At 36.0% G+C, this 20,824-nt stretch overlaps 1 protein-coding gene across 1 annotated transcript in view; it reads right to left on the bottom strand.

Moving 5' to 3' along the window:
• LOC102692252 (lysyl oxidase homolog 2B) overlaps nucleotides 1–20,824 on the bottom strand; it is a 67,044-nt gene that overhangs the window by 2,539 nt on the left and 43,681 nt on the right. Inside the window, exons 7-14 of the mRNA XM_006625566.3 lie at nucleotides 17,340–17,523; nucleotides 13,388–13,539; nucleotides 11,182–11,349; nucleotides 7,891–8,056; nucleotides 6,862–7,102; nucleotides 3,295–3,410; nucleotides 2,857–2,993; nucleotides 2,124–2,235 (exon numbers count right to left, since the gene is read on the bottom strand). Of these exons, the coding sequence (XP_006625629.2) occupies nucleotides 2,124–2,235; nucleotides 2,857–2,993; nucleotides 3,295–3,410; nucleotides 6,862–7,102; nucleotides 7,891–8,056; nucleotides 11,182–11,349; nucleotides 13,388–13,539; nucleotides 17,340–17,523 (1,276 nt within the window). The remainder of the gene's footprint in view (nucleotides 1–2,123; nucleotides 2,236–2,856; nucleotides 2,994–3,294; nucleotides 3,411–6,861; nucleotides 7,103–7,890; nucleotides 8,057–11,181; nucleotides 11,350–13,387; nucleotides 13,540–17,339; nucleotides 17,524–20,824) is intronic.

Raw genomic sequence — 20,824 nt, 5'->3', positions numbered from 1 at the left:
TACATCCCTGGCAACTACAGTTTTTAGTGGTCTTTGCCCTGCCTCACAAGATATTGGCTTTGCAGTGTTAGTTAATTTTACATTAATAATAACAGTTATTCAGACGGATAACCAAATATTTTGAAGGTGCCTAATGAAGAAGTTTAATCTATTCTTGATTTTTTCTGATGTCATCTTCAAAAGCACCCTTTTATATGTTTTTTTATGAATGACATACCAAACTCCACAATAATGTTATGACTCACTTTTCTTCTATAAATCACTAGGTTAAAATCACAAATATCACTACATTAATCACAGAATCACTTATTATTTTTACCAACAGAATTATGGAATAATCAGCTGTATATTTTTCACAACTCAGCTTGCAGCTATGAACCCCATCTCCAATTTATGTTACATCACTCATGTACAGTTTAAGATCTTCATTGTAAGCTATAAAGTACCTGTGTACTTTATAAAACCTTTAAAGAGTTGGGAAGAGTGATGTCTAGTAAACAACATCAGGTTTCAATGTTCAGATGACATTTTTAAAGTGTTGGTCAGATGTGTTCTTTGGAAAAAGGGTGACTAAAAAAGTATTACTTGTCTAGTTTTCTTCAGAGACATTTTTGCCTTTTAAAGTTATAACTTTAGCTGAAATCTTTTGTGTAAATTTGGCTTTGACACAAAAAGGAAAAAAACAGTTATTGTTATTGTTTTAATTATCCTTCTGGAAAAAACAATATTCCAGGACTGAGGCTTTTTACAATTGCAGTGTCTTATGAAAATATGTGTCACATGTAATTGGATTGACAGTTTCCTCTAATGAATACCTGACTGTTTCAACAGCAATAATGCAAACAACAGCATATATTGAACAACAGGAACTTTTAGTCATTGGGGGTTCCTTTCTTGACAGCCCCTCTAAGGGTGGATCCACAGTATGCAAATATAAGACCTAATGGAAAAAATAGGGTTTGGTTCCTTAATTTAGGCAAGAAAAATGTTTTAGTACTTTCTTCTATGCCATAGTATTTTGTTAACAAAGAAATAAGGTTTTAAATATTTTTGTATGTGGAAAACATGTAACATACTTGTTAGTATTAAACAATTGTTTTTTGCCCATCAAAAATCTGGAAAGAAAAATATATAACTTTATATATTTATATACATTTAAATAAATTAGGATTAACAGAACTACAGTATGAAGACCAAATTCTTTTAACTAAAGTAGCATTCCACTTTGTGCACGAAACAGTTGTTAAACCAATTCCTGAATGTCTGTGCGCTGATACAAGCTCTTTAGCTTTTCATTCAGGCAGTTGTTTCTTACCTTTCAAACCACAGGGGTTTAAGACGCAAATAACCTGATGCAGTCTTTCCAGTCATTTTTACATTGTGGATGCTTAAGTGACTTCTACAATTGTCAAAACAGCCACTGCATGCTTCAAAACCATTTACATACTTATCCTAAAAATACATGAATCCACTCATGATTTAATAATCTCTTGCAAAAGGCAGTGGAAGACATCAGAGCTGTTAACCTTGAGTCTGTGTTTATCACATTAACAGACTGTAGAATGTGATCTAGGGAGAAAATGCTGCAATGGCAAAGTTGAGGAGCTAGAAAAGATGCATGTAGGGTTTTGTGCGGTGAGGGAGCATTTATACATCAGAGTGCAGTAGGCAACATTAGGATTTTACCTCCTCCCGAACTTCTAATAAACACCATTTCTACTTTTTTTTTAATACTGGATTTCATCCCTATCTCTGCTCCTCTTATTGTAGGACATAAGTTTAATACAGTATAAACATATAAGTGCAATACAGAAACCAATTTGTGTTTGGTGCTGCTGGTTTGTGCAGGAGGAGTGAAGTCAAATTCTGAGCCCAGCTACCATTTATCGGATATAATATGTAATAAGACTGCAAGTCATGATAATTTTATATTGCAAGTACTGTACAAAAAACTGTTACGATTTCTTTTTACTCCCAAATCACTAATCCACATAATCCAGATATTGTACATTATACAGCTTGGTAAACAAAAAAATGGTACAATATAGGAAAAATAGGAAGACAAATAACCTGAAGAAAAACTTAGACAATATAATCTTATTTTTTAGTGTCTAAACTCTTACCTATATGACAGCTGTACATCCATATTCTGTGTCCATCGTACCGACACCGGCATTTCATGATGTTGTTGGTGAAATCGGACTCAGCCACTTCATAATTGGGATTAATTACAACCTAATAGAAACAAATCAAGTCTCTATTTTATTCATTTTACTTTACAAAGACCGATATTGCTACAATATCTAAATACACTGAAAGACTATACAATTAAAATATCATAAAGGGATCCAGTTCTTTTACTGATGGTAAGATTTTTAAAACTCTTTGAATGATAATGTATCATTGTGTAAAAACAACCTCGTGTTGAATCTATAAAAGTTTTTTTACAGCAGATGGCGCACGTGAACAAAATTCCAAAAGCCATAATATTACTGAAAGAGGTGCTGTGGTATGAGGGACCATGTCTGAGGTTGTACTTATACAGTAACATTTCACAAGTTTGAGTTGTTTGAGACCCACCGATCAAGACCACAGGTAAGTATCTGCCAGGTTCATTTCAAGTTCTTGATTAGGGAATAATCACTAAGGCTATTTGAATAATCAGTTCATATAATGTGAGGTCATTTATTTTCTAATTCCATTTGTATACAAAAAAGATGTGGCCAAGTAACCTGATAACAAATAATTTCCATTTCAAATATGCTATTTTTTCACATTGTCACCACTGGTTGAAAAGGAAAGGAATAGTTTATAACACTACAGATATCACGGTGGAATGAAGTAGCATAATCTCACCTGGAAAATGTAATCTCCAGGCTTGACATCTGTGATATCTACCCACTGACAGTCAATATCATGCCTGTAAGTGTCCCAGCAGCCCACTGTAATTCCTTGTTCTCCAAAATTAGCACACTCATACCGTTTATGAATCCCTTTCAAACACAAGGGGAAAGAAAGAAGGAGAGGGAATTATAAAAACCTTTAATGTTATTATGTAAAAAAATTAAAGAAAAATATTGCATGTTTAATGTGGATTCATTTTTAAGAGCCAACCAGTGACATAAAACAAGGAACATGCATCAACCAAGCAGTAATTGCAAATGGCAAGTAGTTTTGCTTCTTGTTGTGGTTTCAAAATGCTTTATCAAGATGGTTTGAAGTCTCAGATAAGATTTTATGCAGCGACCTGAACTATGACTGAATATTAATGTTTCAGTGAGGTAAGGTTCTCACCTTCCTCGCACTCGGAGTCCTCCAGACAGAAGCTGGCTTTGTGTCCTTCAGCGACTTTAGTGCCATTAAGGCTGAGTAGATCATAGTGTGTGAAGACTTCCATGCTGTGGTAATGCCTGAGAAGGAGATATAATGTGATCTTTAATTAGATGAAACCAAAAGAATGAGAAGAAGCACTTAAGTAAGGCCCCTGCATTTACCCAGGCATTTGTATTAAAGAGGCCAAGTCTGCAACTTCCCAGCCACTTTTTAAGGACAAATATCACAGTTTCAAGATTTCAAAGGGAACATAGTCTTCATATACAATATGTACATATGGGGTTATCCCAGCTATCTTTGCAGCTATAAGTAATTGACTGCAGTTGTTTCTTGTAGCCCCTCTACGTGCTCTTCGTTTTTCATTCCCTTCACTCTTCACTCTTGAAATTATTATCCAGTTATTTGCTCCATTGATCCACCTGATCTGGTAGTATGATTTAACACAGTGATTTCAGTACCCTGTGTTGTACTGCTTTTATATCAGTTACTAATTACCTATTTAAAACCTTGTATTTTATTTTGTATACTCAGAACAAACTGCATCAAACTCACAAAGAAATGTAGTAGGTGAAGTGACATTTAAAAATTACACAATTTTATTATGCTGGTTAAGATGGGTCTTCAACTGGATCAATTAACTGGAGGTCTAATGTGAAAGTTACCATCTAATAGCTGTGCCCACCATTGGAAACAATAGATTCTATAAAGCTGAGATGTGTACTTTGCTTTAGGTTATAGATAGAAGATGTCTTGTAGAATTCTGTCCCATTTATAGCTAGAACCTGGACAACCATGAGCCAGTTTTCTGATCTCTGTGCTACTTTTGCTGTCATTGTAACTACAATAAGTCATATGTTTTTCTCTTGACTTACAACAAAATAACATTTCTTGAATGAGTAATTGTTTCAGTAAGTCTCCTCTGATACAGCAATTACTATTAATGATGTAGCATAAAATACTCAGATGTCAGTTTAAATATTTTTTTCTCTGCTTTAAAAATTATTTTGCTCTATGGATTACAAGTGTTGGCTGGAAAGTCAAAAGGGAGCATAACAATTTATTTAGCTTTGATAAAGTGAGTTATATTTTTTAAATTGTAATAGACCATCTAGGTCACGGAAGGCCATGGTCTAAGGGAAATACTAGATCAGAAAAATTATTCCATTATAGATTTGCAACAGCTGAACAAATGACAAAACATAGTCACTGTATGGGAATTTAGTAGGTTAGAGCAACCTTTAGACAGCAGCTTCATGAACACAATTCTTTGGCATCATTGCAAATCAAGAGTTTCAGTGTCGGTACACTGGACTTTCAAGTTTGAAAATCAGATGGAATGTGAGCACTGCACTTAAAATATTACTGGATTTTAATTTTTCTTTGTGTAGAAAGTTGTAAAAATTGAGTTTCCATAATTACTTCCCCTTTCCATAGGTCAGCAATCAATGCTTGCTTTGTGTGTCTCCATGGTCACTCCAGCCCTTTACTCCATAATTTAGCACAAGCATGAAATCATGAAATGTATTTTTCCATCATACTTTAAACAATGCTGTCTGGGACTGTTTTCCAAATAAATGTGAATAATCCTTTGGCTGTTCTGGCTCAGAAATATCACACTGTAGCCAAATCCTCTCAGTTTACACTTTGTTTCCTCTGCTCTGCCCCCACCCTTTCCCCATTTTCACCCTAGCCAGACCCCAGCCTCTTAACATGCTCTATAAAAGAAGTTATTATGTCACAATGGCAAACATCTCTTTTTTGTTAGTAATTCTATTAATGTGGTAGAACTGGAGAACTAGATCGCGTAAATGAACTAGCCACTTCCTGAATGATGAAACCCCACACCTCCACACAAGTGTTCTGGGCTATACAACATCACACTATACTGTACTGTATATCGAATCACTTTATGTTCTTTCTGGTAATGTCCTTTTTTAATTCAGGAAATTCAGACATAGTGTTGTTACATGACTCCTTTTTGTGGCACCATTAACACCTACAGTAACAATGTTAGGATACGTCAAAATCCTAAGCAAAGCTCCATAAAATATATGGAAATAATTAAAAGATTCATCATCAAAAATAAGCTTTTATGCTAAATGATACTTAAGTATTAAGTTTTCTACTTAATCCCACAAGGCACAAGACAAAATGGAGTTATATTTCACTCTGGAGAAAAAAAAAAAACATTAGATGGAATCATCGAATCTGTCTCTCAAGCTTTAAACCCGAATATGATTGCCAGTACCTAAAAACTCACCCCTGACCATCAAACAGAGCCCGTGTCACAACCTCAAATACAGTACATGTGTGAAAATATACGTGCACACTTTATATAGTTAAAGAGCAGAATGGTGTATAAAAAAAGCCAATATCCCTGATAGAGAAATCTGTATCTAAGAATAAGTCTGATTATATTCCAGATATATCTCCCAGTATTTGCATTGCTTAATTAAACATGATAATCATGTGTGATATGTGCATATTAACTTCAAAATGAGTCTCATAAATGAAACATACAGTAATAAATACAAAAAAAGATATGGATTTGATAGCTGAACTATGTTTAGAATCATTGTTAGACTTTTAGACCTAATACCAATTCTCTTGATGTTGCATCCTATCTTTTGTTATATCACCTGATCCAGTCTGATTAAAAACCTGTGGTTATGAAACCTAGAGTACAGCAATCCTCACCTGCCCTGGTCCTAGAGTACCAGATGCTTTCAGGTAATAGAGGTGCCTTCCAATCAGTGGCTCAGTATCATATTGTCAATAATATAAATCAGTAACTGGTTAAGATGTATAACAGAAGAGAAGAGAGCACATTCCTAGAACCTCTGGGTCACTTACAGGTGGAACAGGTTGCCTTAAATGTAAAACTAATAAAAGTGTAAGTTGATCATCAAAATTTTCTCCAATTAACTATACATTTATATTGAACTTAAAATGAAATTAGACATGATCAGCATTATAGAGCCTAATACGCATCATTTTGTAATGCATCACAGAATTAATTTCACAAAGTTTTTCTTTAATTTTGAGGACTAAATGTTCTTATGCTATTTTTAGTGTTTCTATTTGCTTAGCAGATGCACTATGTAACATCTACTGTATCGATGACATGTGTACGGCAAGTTAAACTGTTAAGTAAAATGTTATCCTCATTTATATATACACTAATATTGACAGCATTTTAATTCACCAATCAGACTGGACAAATGTTTGATTTGAGAGCCTGATGAAATTAGGGCTCCCATATCAAATGATCATCTTCCATTAAGTATGTTTAATTAGTAAAAGTTGAACAGCAAATGCAAAATGTGGGAAACTGCAAAATGTTCCCCAATAGTCTACTGTATTACAATCCTGACAAAGATTCATTTCTAAATGACTCAAACATTGCATTTTTGTTAATTTCTTTGGTGCCAACTTGTCCTGGCTCAAAATGTCCCAGGGATTGTGGGGTCTAATGGTTATTCAAGGGAAAAAAAGAAGACCTCATGTACATATAGGGCAGGTACTTGCCGATGGCAGTCGTGCCAGATCCAGGAGTGGCGCCCAGCCTTGGGACGGAAGTCCGATTGGCCGTTGTTATGGATCTGTGAGGAGAAGCGCAGCAGGCGTCGGTAGGCGTTAGCGGGCGCGTTGTTGGCAGAGCTGGCCAGACAGTTCTCCTCATGGGCACACTGCAGCATGAACATGGGCCTGTCTTCCAGGTAGGTGGTCTGTTCCACTGCTTGGGGGTTCAGCACCAGGTCAGGGGCAGCTGAGAGGAAACAACAGAAAACCCTCTTGAGTGAAAATTCCTCTAGAGGCGCCTGGCTGAAGCGCCTGGAGCAGGCATGAGAAAATAAGGTATTGTATGTCAGTTTTGAGAACTTCTGTACAATTATGGACATGACCCCCCGAGTGACATCAGTTAAATGGAAAATGTCACAGTAAGCAAAAAAACGTTCACTTGGGCAAAAGCAAAACCACAGCACAAGATGTCGTTGATGGTTTTAGCTCTTGAGACATAATTATATGCTGTATATTCTGCTACCACAAAATTAGAGAATATTCATAATTTTGTCCATGTTCCGCTTTGACTACATCAGTTCAGCATACATTTTCACAAATGTCCATAGGAACATGGGACCACTCAGCCAACAGCATTAGATGTTTAGCAGTTTCTTGCAACCTGCATTGTACTTCCTGTTGATGTTTATTTTTACTCACTGCCTGTAATCCCTTGAGCATGTCTGAAAAGACACATTGGCCAGATCTGCTGTTGCCTCAACAATACATTTTGGTGCAATACAGGTCCACCAAAAATCATGTCTTATATGAGCTTACTTACTGCATATCAGCCTTGGTTTTCTCAACACAGAATATTGAGGCAAAGGCCTGGTCTGCTATTTCATTACAGTCTTCAGTGAGCATGGGACAGACCTTCTCACAACTTTGGACAGGATTTAGGAGCACAGTATACATTGGCAGGATGTCCTTCAATGACAAGTGGCTTAGTGTGCACACTGGAAAGATCAAGGGTGAAGCCGTGGCAGGAGGACTTACTCTCCGAGCACGAGACTCCAGCAGCGAAGCGGGCCCCTCCTTTGGGACAGTTGAGGTTTTGTCCATCGTGAAGGCAGTGAGAGAGGGACATCTCTGTCCCCGAGCACTTCACCCCACTCATCACCACATCATCCGCACTGACCTCTCCTGGCCAGTACCACGTTTCCTAAATAATAAGATATTTGAGAGGGTTGTTGTGACAAGAGCTTGTGTCAACACCAGACAAACTGTGAAAATAAACTGGACAAACCTTAAAATGTTAGAAGCACACAGCAAAAGGCACATGAATCACTTTAATAGAAACCAGTTCACACAATAAACTACCTATCCCTGATTTCTGCCATTGTCATTGAGTGGGTAGTGAGTCTCTGAATTACAAAGACATCCAATAACAATGACATCACTGTTTAGTTTTTTGGGGGGTGTTTGGAATTATTCTTTCCCAGAGCAAAAGAAGTTGAAACTCATAGCACATAGTAACGTAAGGCAACAGCAGAAATATAAATAATTTTTTTGCGAACTACTTTTCTCAACTTTAACGTTTTCTGAAAACAAGACAAAACAACAGCCCAATCCCCTCAAAGTTGTACCACCCTTTGGAGCAGCACTTCAAACCTGCCCCCCACACACAATGTATCCAAGCAGTGTCAACCTTCATGTAAATCATATTTAGTTAGGACAGATACAATGATGCCAGGGGACGAAATGAAGAGGCTAACTTAAAAGTATCGTCAAATTAAAATGTTCTGTACTCTTTAATTTTTATATTCAGTCTGAACTGAATAAAGTTTGAGGCAAGCCTGCAATTTTTGTCTGCCAGATGGTGGTACATGAATTCTTCTATTCCTTATTGTTATTTAGAACTACTTTATTATTGTTAAGGGTTGTGCAATTTTGTGTTTTTTTAGTTAAATCAAACCCATTTTTTCCACAACAGCTTTTACCAATTTGGGACAAAGTGTTGTGTTCGTGTTGTGATGTCATGAACCCAAACATCCTTAATAATTTAGCTAAATACGATTTGGGCAAGATTTGTTCAAATTAAATGCTCTTGTTATTTACTTTTAAGCACAATTGTTTATTAATAGTGTCTTTTTTCAAAATCGGTTATTTTGAAGCAGAGGACTTTCAGTAGCAAGTAGAGGCTAGCCTGCTTTTGTGTGTTGAATACTAATTCTGCAATATTGCTATACCATCTTCTTAATTTACCTATGTTTTCAACTTATACTTTATTACAAACTGACAGAAAACTGAGAAAGAAGCTCTTGGAAGTCTTCAGACTAACAGTTAAACTTTTTTTGTTATTGTTCTGTTAATAGTAGCAGTACTTTGCCCTTCTGAATATGTTCCATTTTGAAATGGTCTACAGTATATACAGTTATCGAGTCTGTAATATTCTAAACATACTACATACATAGTACATACGGTACCATATTGTCATCTTTGTTCAGCCTAATTACTTTAGTTGATATTATCCTTAATTAAACTGTTGGTTTCTATTTTACATGCAGAAACTCCATTGTATTACAGAGGTGTACGGTTGCAACAATCTCATCACATATACCGTAGATCTGTTTAGTTTATTCTCAAAGTGTGTGGTACACTGTTGTTCTGCTAAGGGTGCTCAGATGTGTGGGGATTACAGTAGATTATATCAAACACTCCAATAACAAGCATCCTTTATTCAGCATGGATTCAGGAACCTGTTCATGGAAACACTGAAACTACTTGTTACTATACTTATTTCTAATCCTATCCAATGTTTTAAATCATACACAATCAAGATTTTAATCAAGCTAAACCCTAAAGCTAAAAATCTCCAGCTAGGGATCGCTGAACCTTTAGAGAAGAAGATTAAAAAACAAAAGAGCCTCATGCTCCAAATACCAGGCCATACATTCTCTTTGTTAAAAACACATCCATTGAGTGGATTCTCATTTAATTGTTCTTAGTTTCAGTTGTACCTGAATTGGCAATAATGTATTTCAAAGTCCAGTACTATCTCCACGTATAGAGTACATTTGACCATGTTTTCCTTGTGTAAGTTTGTTTTTGTGGAGCCTAGCCATTCTCCATTTGCTGGCAGTTACAGCCGCTGTAGTGTGTCAGGAAGTCAGAAGGAATGGCCTTTGTTTCCATGTGCTTGTTGCTGGATTTCTTGTATCTTTGACATGAGAGAAGGTGGGGAAAGTAAAGTTCCTAGTCAAATTTTCCATTTCATTCCCATGTCTGCTGGAGCACTTAAGTTAAAAAATATCTTGCTTACATAAAATGTCAAGGAAGTAATGCTCAAATATATAGTCGTACACCATCTGTTAGAATAACTTCAGTTCAGTTACTGCTGTTAGTTCTTTTTTTCAGAACAAAGAGTCATATTTCTCAAGTGTTTTCTGACATGCTAAGTTTAAGGCACTTTTGCAAGAAAGAAATGTCTAATAGCAACCAAATGTAAAAGAAGAGCCGGAAAGTGCTCTGCTTTGTAACCTTTCTCACCATTGTATGTTCTAAAACAATTTCACCATGTTCCAAAATTAAAGGAGAAATGTTTCAACTCGTATATTAGCAGCTTGAATTATTTATGTGAAACTTCATTGTGGTTTTGGCAAATGTTCCTTTCAGTTGCATAACCTCTGTAATGTAAGCCATAATATACCATCCTCTTCCTATTATAAATTACTACCTCTCTTTGTCCTTCTTGAATAAACTCGACCTACTCACCTTCTCCGTCATTAACAGTCTGAGCTGACTGACTCCAGTTCAGAGTGTTTAGGTCAAGGTTAGGCAACCCCGATACTTGAACACTGGGTTGCTGCAGGGTTTAGAGACACCTATCATCCAGGTGGATGCTGCACATTGGTAGTGAGGGAGGGAAGCCCCCATTACCTGTTAAGCACCTTGAGTGGAGTGTCCAGAAATGCACTATATAAGTATAAGGAACATTATATATTATTGTATAGAAAGATCAATACAGTATGTTTATTTCGGACAGGAGGGCAAACTAAGTCATGGCTCAGGAATGGTAAAAATGATGTTTTATTGCAGTGTGTTTAAAAGTCTCCAACTCTTCCATCACACAATGACAGCACAGCACACATATCTCTGACCTGTGCTAGGGTGGTTAGACCTGGCTTTAAATTTAATGTCAATGTACCCAAACCCAGGATGTGATGCCAGTAGTGAGTTTGAGTTACAGTAGGTAGATGCAAGAAGTCACCACTAATATAAACAGTCTAATGTAGCACTATGATGGGTAGGTTGGAACTTGTGCACCCTGGTACTGAAGTGGATTACCTGAAAGGCGTGGTTGGCAAAGCCTAGTCCCAGCTGACGACACACCACCATGGCCTCCATAGTGCCCCATCCATCGCTGCACACAGTGCCCCACACCAGAGAGCCGTTATTCTCTGCCAGGACCTCCACACGGCCTTCAAAAGGGTTCCGGCCGCCGCTCAGGCGCAGCTGACCAAACACAGCAAGAGAAAGGTCCCTTGAAAACCACCCGCAATGGCACAATGTATCATGTTCAAGCTTTTTGGTTAGACAGCCCTCGGCCCAGGCGAAAATTCCAAAACCTTCAATTTGACTGCAGGCTTGACGAGGTTTGTTCTGATGAACAAAAAAGTGCCATCAGGTAAAATGTTTGCAAGTGGAGTTTCAAAAGTGGGGTTTGCCTTGTACCATTGTAATTTAGAAAGTTTCAAGCTGTTAATTACATAGGAGACAATTTAAGCATGGAAAATAAATGCATACATTTTTCAAAAAACAAAGCACATTTTTACAATGTTGGGAATCATGTCCATTAAATGTTCCCATTTGTATCATTAGAATCATTACACTATAAGCATTTCAGATCAATTTTTGTTCTGAACAACTGCACACAAGAGAGTATTTCAGACCTTAAACCAATAAAACCCATACGAAAATCATCAATGATCTGATGCTAGCAAGCTTTTGGAATAACAGGAAAAGACCATGTGCAAACACAATATTTGTCTTTTTACATATGTTGCCGTGACTTGCTTTCACACGTTTCTCTGCAATGAATCACTTGAGCTTCAGCTTGGTGCACCAATACTGAAAAATACTTTCTTCACAAAACTTAGAATAGTTATTGCAGCAGAAGAACCAATTGGTTGTTTTTCTACCCATGAAGAATGAAAAAGCACACTGTATTCTTGCTTTTGAAAATAAACAAATGTTTTATGGCTTTCTCGGTTGTAATAAATGAAGGAAATCCTGCACATAATGACTAAGAAAATAAAAAGGCTTAAGGATTTATGTCTGTCCATTGTAGATGCCTCAAATATTACCTAACCAAATCTGCTGAGTAGTATACAGCAGTGTAGTACTATCCCTATTCAGTATGCCATATAAAGAACAGCTGCAGCTGGAGAGACTATGTAATGATTTCTGAAGAAGCCATGTAATTAGGTTCTTGCTGCAGGGCTAGATTATACTCTTGTGTGGTGAGCCAAAGCTATGCATGTTAAAAAAAATGAGTCAAGGACACATTATTGATAGCATGATCCTGAGCCTTATAAACTAATGCTGTTTATAAAGATTAATTAAAATGCCATTTACAGTACATGCAATACCATAGGAGTAAATTATATAATACTATGTACTGTAATACCATATACTAAAATATACACAATTGAATCATATGTGCAGTAGTCAGTATGCTTGACGTTCTGTCTTACAAATATGGTGGGACAAGTCTAAACAATAATCAAATGATGCTCAGGATCCAATTAAGTTGTCTTTGTGTATTGTGGTCAAATACACACTTCTGATTCCACTTGGCTTAACAATTAAGTTTACTTGATGACAAAAGGCTTGCGGAGGTTAAAAAAGTTGTTTTGTCTTGCTTGTGTACTTCTATTTTATTTGTATTGTCCTTGATGCACATACTCTACATGCATAGGTATATACAGTACGTGTACATACCTGTATACAATGAAATCAGAGCTACATTGTGTTCTCAGATTCCTGCATGGTCCCAACTCACATGATATAGAATTTACAGTAAGTATATAATTATTTACATTATATCAGTTTCATGTAGTTTTTATTTTACTATATTCTGAATTACAAAGACAAATCATGACCATGAAAATGCATAATGAATTTGGATTATATTTTTACAATTATATTTATTTTATGTTTTAAGAACAGAACATTTTTTAAAATTGAATATTCAACTTGGCTTTATTAATCTTATTTTATCTCCCCAGTTTGTTCTTCTTCACCCTGATTAAACTAGTGAAACTGAAAACGTAGACTGTGGTAGCAGGAATGGTTCTACATATAACTTACTGTAAATAATTGTGATATAATGTTTATATTTTTTTTTTGTTAATTAATCCAGAACAAAATCATTCAAGCAAAGGCTAAATACTATACTTACTGTATGTGCTATTTTTATAGGACAACTTTAGGAAAATAAATTGGCAGTTTCACATGAAACCCTCAGGAAATGTAAGGGATCTCCACTTACCCGGCCCTCAAAACCCATGGCAGGAACATTACACCTCACACCAGCATCCTCTTCATGGCTGCAGCCCAGCGAGTCTTTGTTAAAGAAGCACTCAGTGATGGACTTCTCGAACCCTGAGCACTCCACCTCATTCATGTGGACAAGACCCATACCTGACAGCCAATACAAAAACACACAGTGGCACTTACACTCAAAGAAATCTGAGTAACGCTGTACTAGGAAGTGTTATGCCATTCATTTTAGCATAGTTTATACCGAGAGCTAGAAATGATTCTAAAACAAATATAATTTTTTAATGTAACCTCTTATGCACACATTATTTCATTTATGCATGTCCCTATAAGACATTATACATGTGATTATGACATCAGGTGTAGCAGTTATGAAAGGATTATAAAGCCATCATGCAGCAACATTCAAGTAAATATTTATCCAAATCTGCTACTTTTTAGAAACAGCTAAAAAATAACCCTTAAAAGAGTTAACAACTAACTAAAAACCACAATAACAGGAAAGGTAATCTCTTAGTGTTCTCCTTTGATCCATCCAAGCTCACTATGATCTCATGATTTATTCTCCTGGAAATCCTTAACTCAGGACTAGCGTACTCAGTCAGGTTACATAAGGATTGCAGGGATTTTTCATCTGCTCTTGTTGTTACAGGAACACTGCTTGGCATTTACCCAGAGCATTTGGTTACAAAAAGCTTTTTTCCCTGTTGTCAGAAAAAAATAAAGTGAGACAAATGACTGATTTTCCATAACTCTGCTAGCATGTTTTCCCCTGTCTGCTCCTGTACTGGAATATCCAACAGTTTCAGAGTTAGTTTTTTGCTAATGCTATGAAGCTCATAAAAAATGTTTAAATGAAAGGATATTTTTCAATGGGTTTGTGGCAGTGGGTCTGTGGTGAGAGGTATGTGATTGAGTAATTAAAATCAAATTAAGAAAGAAAAAAATAAAAGTACAAAGATTTAGTAAAACACACAAAAGCCAATTTAGCTGACAATAAGTATCTGTTCCTTCCATTAACATCAACTCCAGGTTGTGAAATAATTATTATATACAAGACTGTATTTTAACAATAAAGAACACATTTTAATTAGGCAGGAGGGAGAAGAATTTTGGAGGGAGGAGGGAGAATTTTGTTCACAAGACCCAAAAGCTTTGTCTAGGCAGTACCCAGAACTGTCTGACAATAAACACACTGTCTTCCGTTTTAACATTCTTTGATCTGGTATCTTAAAATTGGGGACACAGCTGAGGGTTCAGCAATTTCTGATTGTTCTTGGGTATGACCTCTGTGTGTGGGCTGACAACAAGAGAGCATAGCACATGAGCGAAGACTACAATTTCTATTCAAAATTCAAATACACATAATGTTTAACAGATGTAATTCCTTCAAAGCTCACTTCAAATTTTTACATTTATTTTATAAATCTGTTAGCTATTTCTCATGACTATATTAATATCTACTTTTTTCACAGAGAAATGTCCAGAAAATGCTCATACATACTGTATACCTTGCACTATATGTAATTACCCATGTGTAATTACAGCACACAGTTCTACATGGATATGAAAAAAGAATGTATAATGTTTAATTCAAATCCCACATAAGATGTCTTTATTTCATGCAATCTAATAACCACCTCTTAAATAATGAATTTGTTTGTGTGAGATAACATTTCAAATGTAGCTTCAGTTAACTTGCCTCTAATGGTTCTAATTTAAAATACCTACATGACCATGCCAAACTTAAGCTTGTGTTCCAAGTGGAATCATACCTAGTGTTCAGACAGCTGCTGTTATATACACACACTGCTATCTATATACATAGATGTCAATCAAAGTGTTAATAACAAATTAGTCAACATTTGGTGATATCAAGCTTTGGGACAATAGCCAACAACCAGAACAACCAGATAGCACTTGGGTAAATACAGTTTAATAGCCACATGTATGAAAAAAAAGAACATTAATTAATAACAAAAATAACAAAAAGTCAAATATAATTACACTTTGAGAGACAAAATTAGAAAGTACACAGTAGAAAAAAAGATGTATTAATAAACTCTCTGTGCTCAGCTTTTAGGGAGTGCACAGAAACAACAGAAAGGCAAACATGCATATGAACATACTGTATCAAAGAGTGTAGAGTGCAAGTCAAGAGAGGTTAGGCTGAAAATGTATAAATCACAATGCACAGGCATTGAACATTAGCTGCTTTTCTCTGACACATGTAATGAATTTCTCAATCCCAGAGTGGCATTTGGACAGCAGATGTTAGCATCTGTGGCATTGAGTTGCCAGATCAAAGTCTTTTTTTCTTTGTTCAACAAAGCCAAAGGTCAGATCCTCAGCTAGTTAGCTCACTTCTATCCACTAAGTGACTGATTGTTGGCCTAACAGCTGCAGAATGCATAGATCTCTATATAGATGTTCCTGTTTCTCAACATAAATAGTGTTTGTCAGAAGAAGTGAGGTGAAGTCACCATACCACTGCAATTTTGCAATAATACTGAATGACTCTGGGCTGGATTTAGTTTGCTTTAAATGACCTAGTTAATAATTGTACTGTATTGCTTTTAATATTGCACTGATTGTGATTTCTGATTCACTGATTCACTTCACTTTGTTTTTTAAATAGTGTAGTAAAAAACAGGGAAAATAACAAGAAATTTCCCTCAAATGCATTTATAAGAAAAAGTAAGAACATCCTGTTTAAAAGAGCACTTTAACTGTCTGGAGCAAATTGCCCACATATGCTGTTGAAGCTCACTGACTCGGAAACCTTCAAGGATACATGAGACTCTTGTATTATTCAACTACCAGCAAACACACAAACAGGAATGTCCTATTGTTCAGAAACTTCCTTAACGTTCTCATGAAAATCTTAACAAATAAACAGAATCACTATGTCAAGTAAAAAAGTAGTTATGTACAATGTAGTCCACAATACTTAATTAAGCAAAATAGAAAAGGACAGATGCTAGGGACCTGTAACTTGATTACAAATAGAATAGTTCTTAACATACTGTACATTTACATTAGTTTAACACTTTGCTTCATTTGTCTACCTGTTACTACTGCCAGATTGTGAGGATTGTAAAAGTAGACAAACCCAGATTTACTCAACACAAAAACACTAAACACAAACTGGATGGCATCAAGGTTGACTGGGGCCATTGGGATTATTTAACCAGAGAAGGTTCCACAGCTGAAAGACTGCATTTTGTCCTGTTTCTTTTTATTTTTTAGAGTGGAAATAACCTTTGCTTTTGAGGCACACTTAAATTAAAAATAATTTGCATGTGAATTTAACACACATTCAGAACATGAAGAGTTCCCTTTCTTTCTTTAACTTTATGAACTTCGGTATTGGGTTTCTGAAAATATTCCTCATAGTCCAATGTGAGGAAATGATGTGAGGAACAAAAAGTGTTGCAGTAGCTTCAGTGCAGAAAGCACATGAATCAGATGTCTCCAAAAAAGAATACTACAGCAGTTTGCCATAGTATTTTGGTTCACAATCTAATTTTACCATTGTAGTTAATATTACAAAGATATTGTTAATGATAAAATTACTAATAAAATAATGTACAATATAATTTTAATGCTGAACATAACTGTTTTTATTAGCTCTTTCCAGCCAAGACCTACTGTTGTTGCAGCTTGTGTCATATACTGTAAACCACAGGCAAAAACAGACATACAATTGGAGCTTTGGTTTACAATGGATTTTAAGTTATTAATTACAAAAGTAATTACGATAATTTAGACAAATGAGTACATTTCCTTTTAAATATTAGAATGTTCTGGCAAAAAAATATGCCTCCTTCCTGCTGGCTTCTAAAAATATTTTTTTTTTCACAATATGTGTTTCCTGAGACAAGTTCAACAGAAAACCTAGCAAACATGAAAATATATGATCTACAGTATGTTGAACTTACCTTGCCCAAGCCTGGCACCGGACAGAGCCTCCTTGGCACTCCCGAACCCCAACTCTCGACACACCACAGTGGCAGCAAGGATGTTCCAGTTATCGTCACAGATGGTGCCCCACTCCCCATTCTTCAGGACCTCCACACGCCCCTCGCCAACGATTGCACCACCCTTCAGACGCACCAGAGGTTGCTTGGAGAAAAAAAAAAAGTACAGGTGGGCACTGCACTTCATTTTAAAGTCTCGGGATTAAACCCCCAAAAAAATCAATTTCAATTTTAAATGATTTTAAAATTAAGTTTGCATCCTGGCTGCACAGAGGACATGAACAAAAACCCAAACCTTCACACTCAGAGAGAGAGCCGCCACAGAACAGGCTGTTCTATGACCACTTTGACAAGTAGAAAAAGCCATAGTAGTGATAGCCTTAACGATATACTGTATATACTGTATTGTGCTTATCATCCATGTTAGGGAGATTCAAAGGCTCTGCACGTCTGTGGTAGCCACAACAACAGCAAACTACTTAGACTAATATAATTCCTTTTATTACAGTCAGATTCTCAGTGTGCTTCTCAACACATAGAACCTTTGCACAACGCCCTAATATCATTTTAATGAGTACCATATTACAGTATATGGTCTTAAAGGGAAATCAAACCCTGTTTATAAAACTGACCAGAGGAAAACTGAAGAAAAGTAGTGAGGCTAAAAGTGCTCCATAGGGAAAAAAGAAGAAGAGACAGACTTTAAAACAAAAAACATGGGAAAAGAAAACTTAAGCATTTATCTATGACTGGTCTGGTCAGACTCTGTCTGCTTTCCCACTGCCTTCATAACAAACCCCAAAGAGAAATATTCCTGGCATTTGGAATAATGAGTCACCCAGTTGCAAAGGACACAAGAACATAAACATGAAGTAGGGAAGATTAGCATCTGCTAGACAAAATGACAAAACTGAGCGGTAAGCATCCTTCACTGTTCAGTCTGTCTGCTACATACCAGCCTCAAGAATCTCCTGTTGTCTATTTCTTTCCGGCTTCTTAAACTAATTGTTTATCTTGTATAGCTTCCAACGTCTCAGTTTCACAATGCACTCTGTCATCGGTGACAGAAGAGTGTCCTGCTGTACAAACTAAGTGCTGCTAAGCAGTAGGAATGTAGCAGTGCTTTATACATTTACTGGCCTAAATATTAGGATTCCCCTCAGTCAGATGAACAAACCTTCTCAGTTGCAAGGAAGCCATGATCAGCTTGAAGAGACTGAGTCAAACTTTCATCATGTTCCCTAGCTAAAAAACAATTCCCACACCTCAATCTTACTAAAAGTTCATGGAAACCAGTGGATTGTTTGCCTCATTTCCACGTGGCATCACCTTTAATGCAACCTCAACAGGAATCAGTCAAAATAGATCAATATAATGGGTTTGTGTAAAACTTGACATATTTCAGCCTATGAGTGTGTGTCTAGAATGGCTAATTTGTTATTTCATACAGTTGTATACCTCTTTATTCATTGCTAGGAAGACTTCACAATTGCTACATGATCATAGCAAAAGGACACATCTTGACAGCTCTGCAACCCTATGTATATAAGAAAAAATGTTAGATGTCACACAACAAAGAATAAGGTGATGTCCATCCTTTACAATTTCAATTCAATTCAAGCTTTATTGTCCTCTGGGGGAAATCTGTTTTACAGCACAGTCCAATTAGCAAAACAACAAGGCAAACATTACCAACAGAGAAGATGATGCAATAGTGTCACAGCTTCCACTCGTAAAAAGCAACGTGACTGCATTTCAACTGACATTTAATTCCAATAAGTATGCATATTTAACACCTGTAGCAAGAATTAAAAATACGCAAATGCATAAAGTAACTTTACAATTTAAACCACCATCCAAAATGTATCATCAATGCACAGAGGCGACCACTTCAAGTTTGGATTTCAGCCACTCAGTTTTAGACCGTACGTAAATCTGAATTTAAACCTGAATTTACTTACAGCACCATAAATATGGGGTTATAACCTAGGAATTTTGCCACCTAAGCAGCTATTTTTCTAATGTGAATACTTTTCCTTAGGTTAGCACAGTATCAGCCATTTCCTCAATCTCACAGTCTAAAGCTCTTCTTTGTACAGAATCTGTATCCCTAGCAAATGTCAAATACCATTTTCAACTCTACATGCTCAGAACTATATACGAGTTCCAGTTCAGTTTTAGAAATTTTTAATATTTTAAACTGTATGTGCCATTAAACAAAATATTCCCAAAAATATATATTATATATTTCAAGCGAAACTGCCCTGAACTGACATTAAAAACATACCAAAAATTAAGATACAAATACAAATTATAAAAAATAAATCATTGGTAACTTCTAACATTGGATTACTAGTAAAAACTGTGAAATTGCTATAATTTAAAGCCTTTATGAAATAATGCGCCTCTGTTAATGATAATAGAGTGATTCGGTGCTTCCTTTAGAGAGCTTTGAGACATTCTGAGTCAGTCGTACAAGTCAACAACAGGCCAGCCAAAATACTAAGGGTGGGAATAGAACAATGCAAATGAGTTGGAGTAGAAGTCAGGAAGAAATATTACAGAAACAGGATGTATATTAATATCAAAAGGGTTTGATATGCTTAAAATGTTCTTAATTGTGTGTGTGAAAGGTCTTCCTCTTCATATTTATGTCAAAATAAAAGCAGGACTTGGATTAAAAACAACTGTGAGCAAGCCATGTACATAAATGTCTTTTATGATAACATCAAGCAGATGTGACATAACTATTGTAGGACCCACTATTGTTTCACTGCCAGACTAGGAAAATTAATCCAACATTAGCAATGACTTTCCATCCTAGACTCTAGAAGACTTTAACACACCAGATAACTATAGTGCAGGAAGGTTCTATATTCAAGTATTTTCAAGTTTTTCATTAAATGTTTTGGTAAGGGGGTAAGCATCTTATTTTAAAACAGGACCTATAACCAATTTAACTGCTTGGTATTAGTGTCCTGTGTAATTACAGACACAAATTTACTCTTTACATAATTAAAACATGGAAAACTGGGAATTAGAATGTAATGAACCATAAAACCCTTTCAAAACCCACTCAGATCATTTTGACTGGTTCCTTTTTACTGGGCATCAGAAGCTTTATCATATTTCTGTTAATAAGATACAAAACCATCACTTTGTTTGAACTTCTGAATTGATCTTTCAAAACCTTCATATAGTATCCCTTATTTAAAAGGCTTTCAGGGTGCAATCAAAATCAAAATTAAGACAAGTGTATGACAGCATCATGCACTGAATAGGAAGAGATCAAGCTTTTCAACGCACAAGAATAAAAAGCCTAGCCAGTTTGTGGTGTGTAAACCTTAATGCTGTTGAAGGCTCATCAGGCCCTGTTATTCTGGACTTGGCATCTTCAGAAGGAGTTTTGGAACTTCTCTGTGAGCCAGCCCTGCTGTCTTCTTTGA

Source organism: Lepisosteus oculatus, chromosome 2 (genome assembly GCF_040954835.1).
Source record: "Lepisosteus oculatus isolate fLepOcu1 chromosome 2, fLepOcu1.hap2, whole genome shotgun sequence".
In the NCBI taxonomy this organism is placed as follows: Eukaryota; Metazoa; Chordata; class Actinopteri; order Semionotiformes; family Lepisosteidae; genus Lepisosteus; species Lepisosteus oculatus.
Note: the sequence above shows the minus strand (reverse complement) of the source record. Positions and strands in the feature narration are given on the sequence as shown.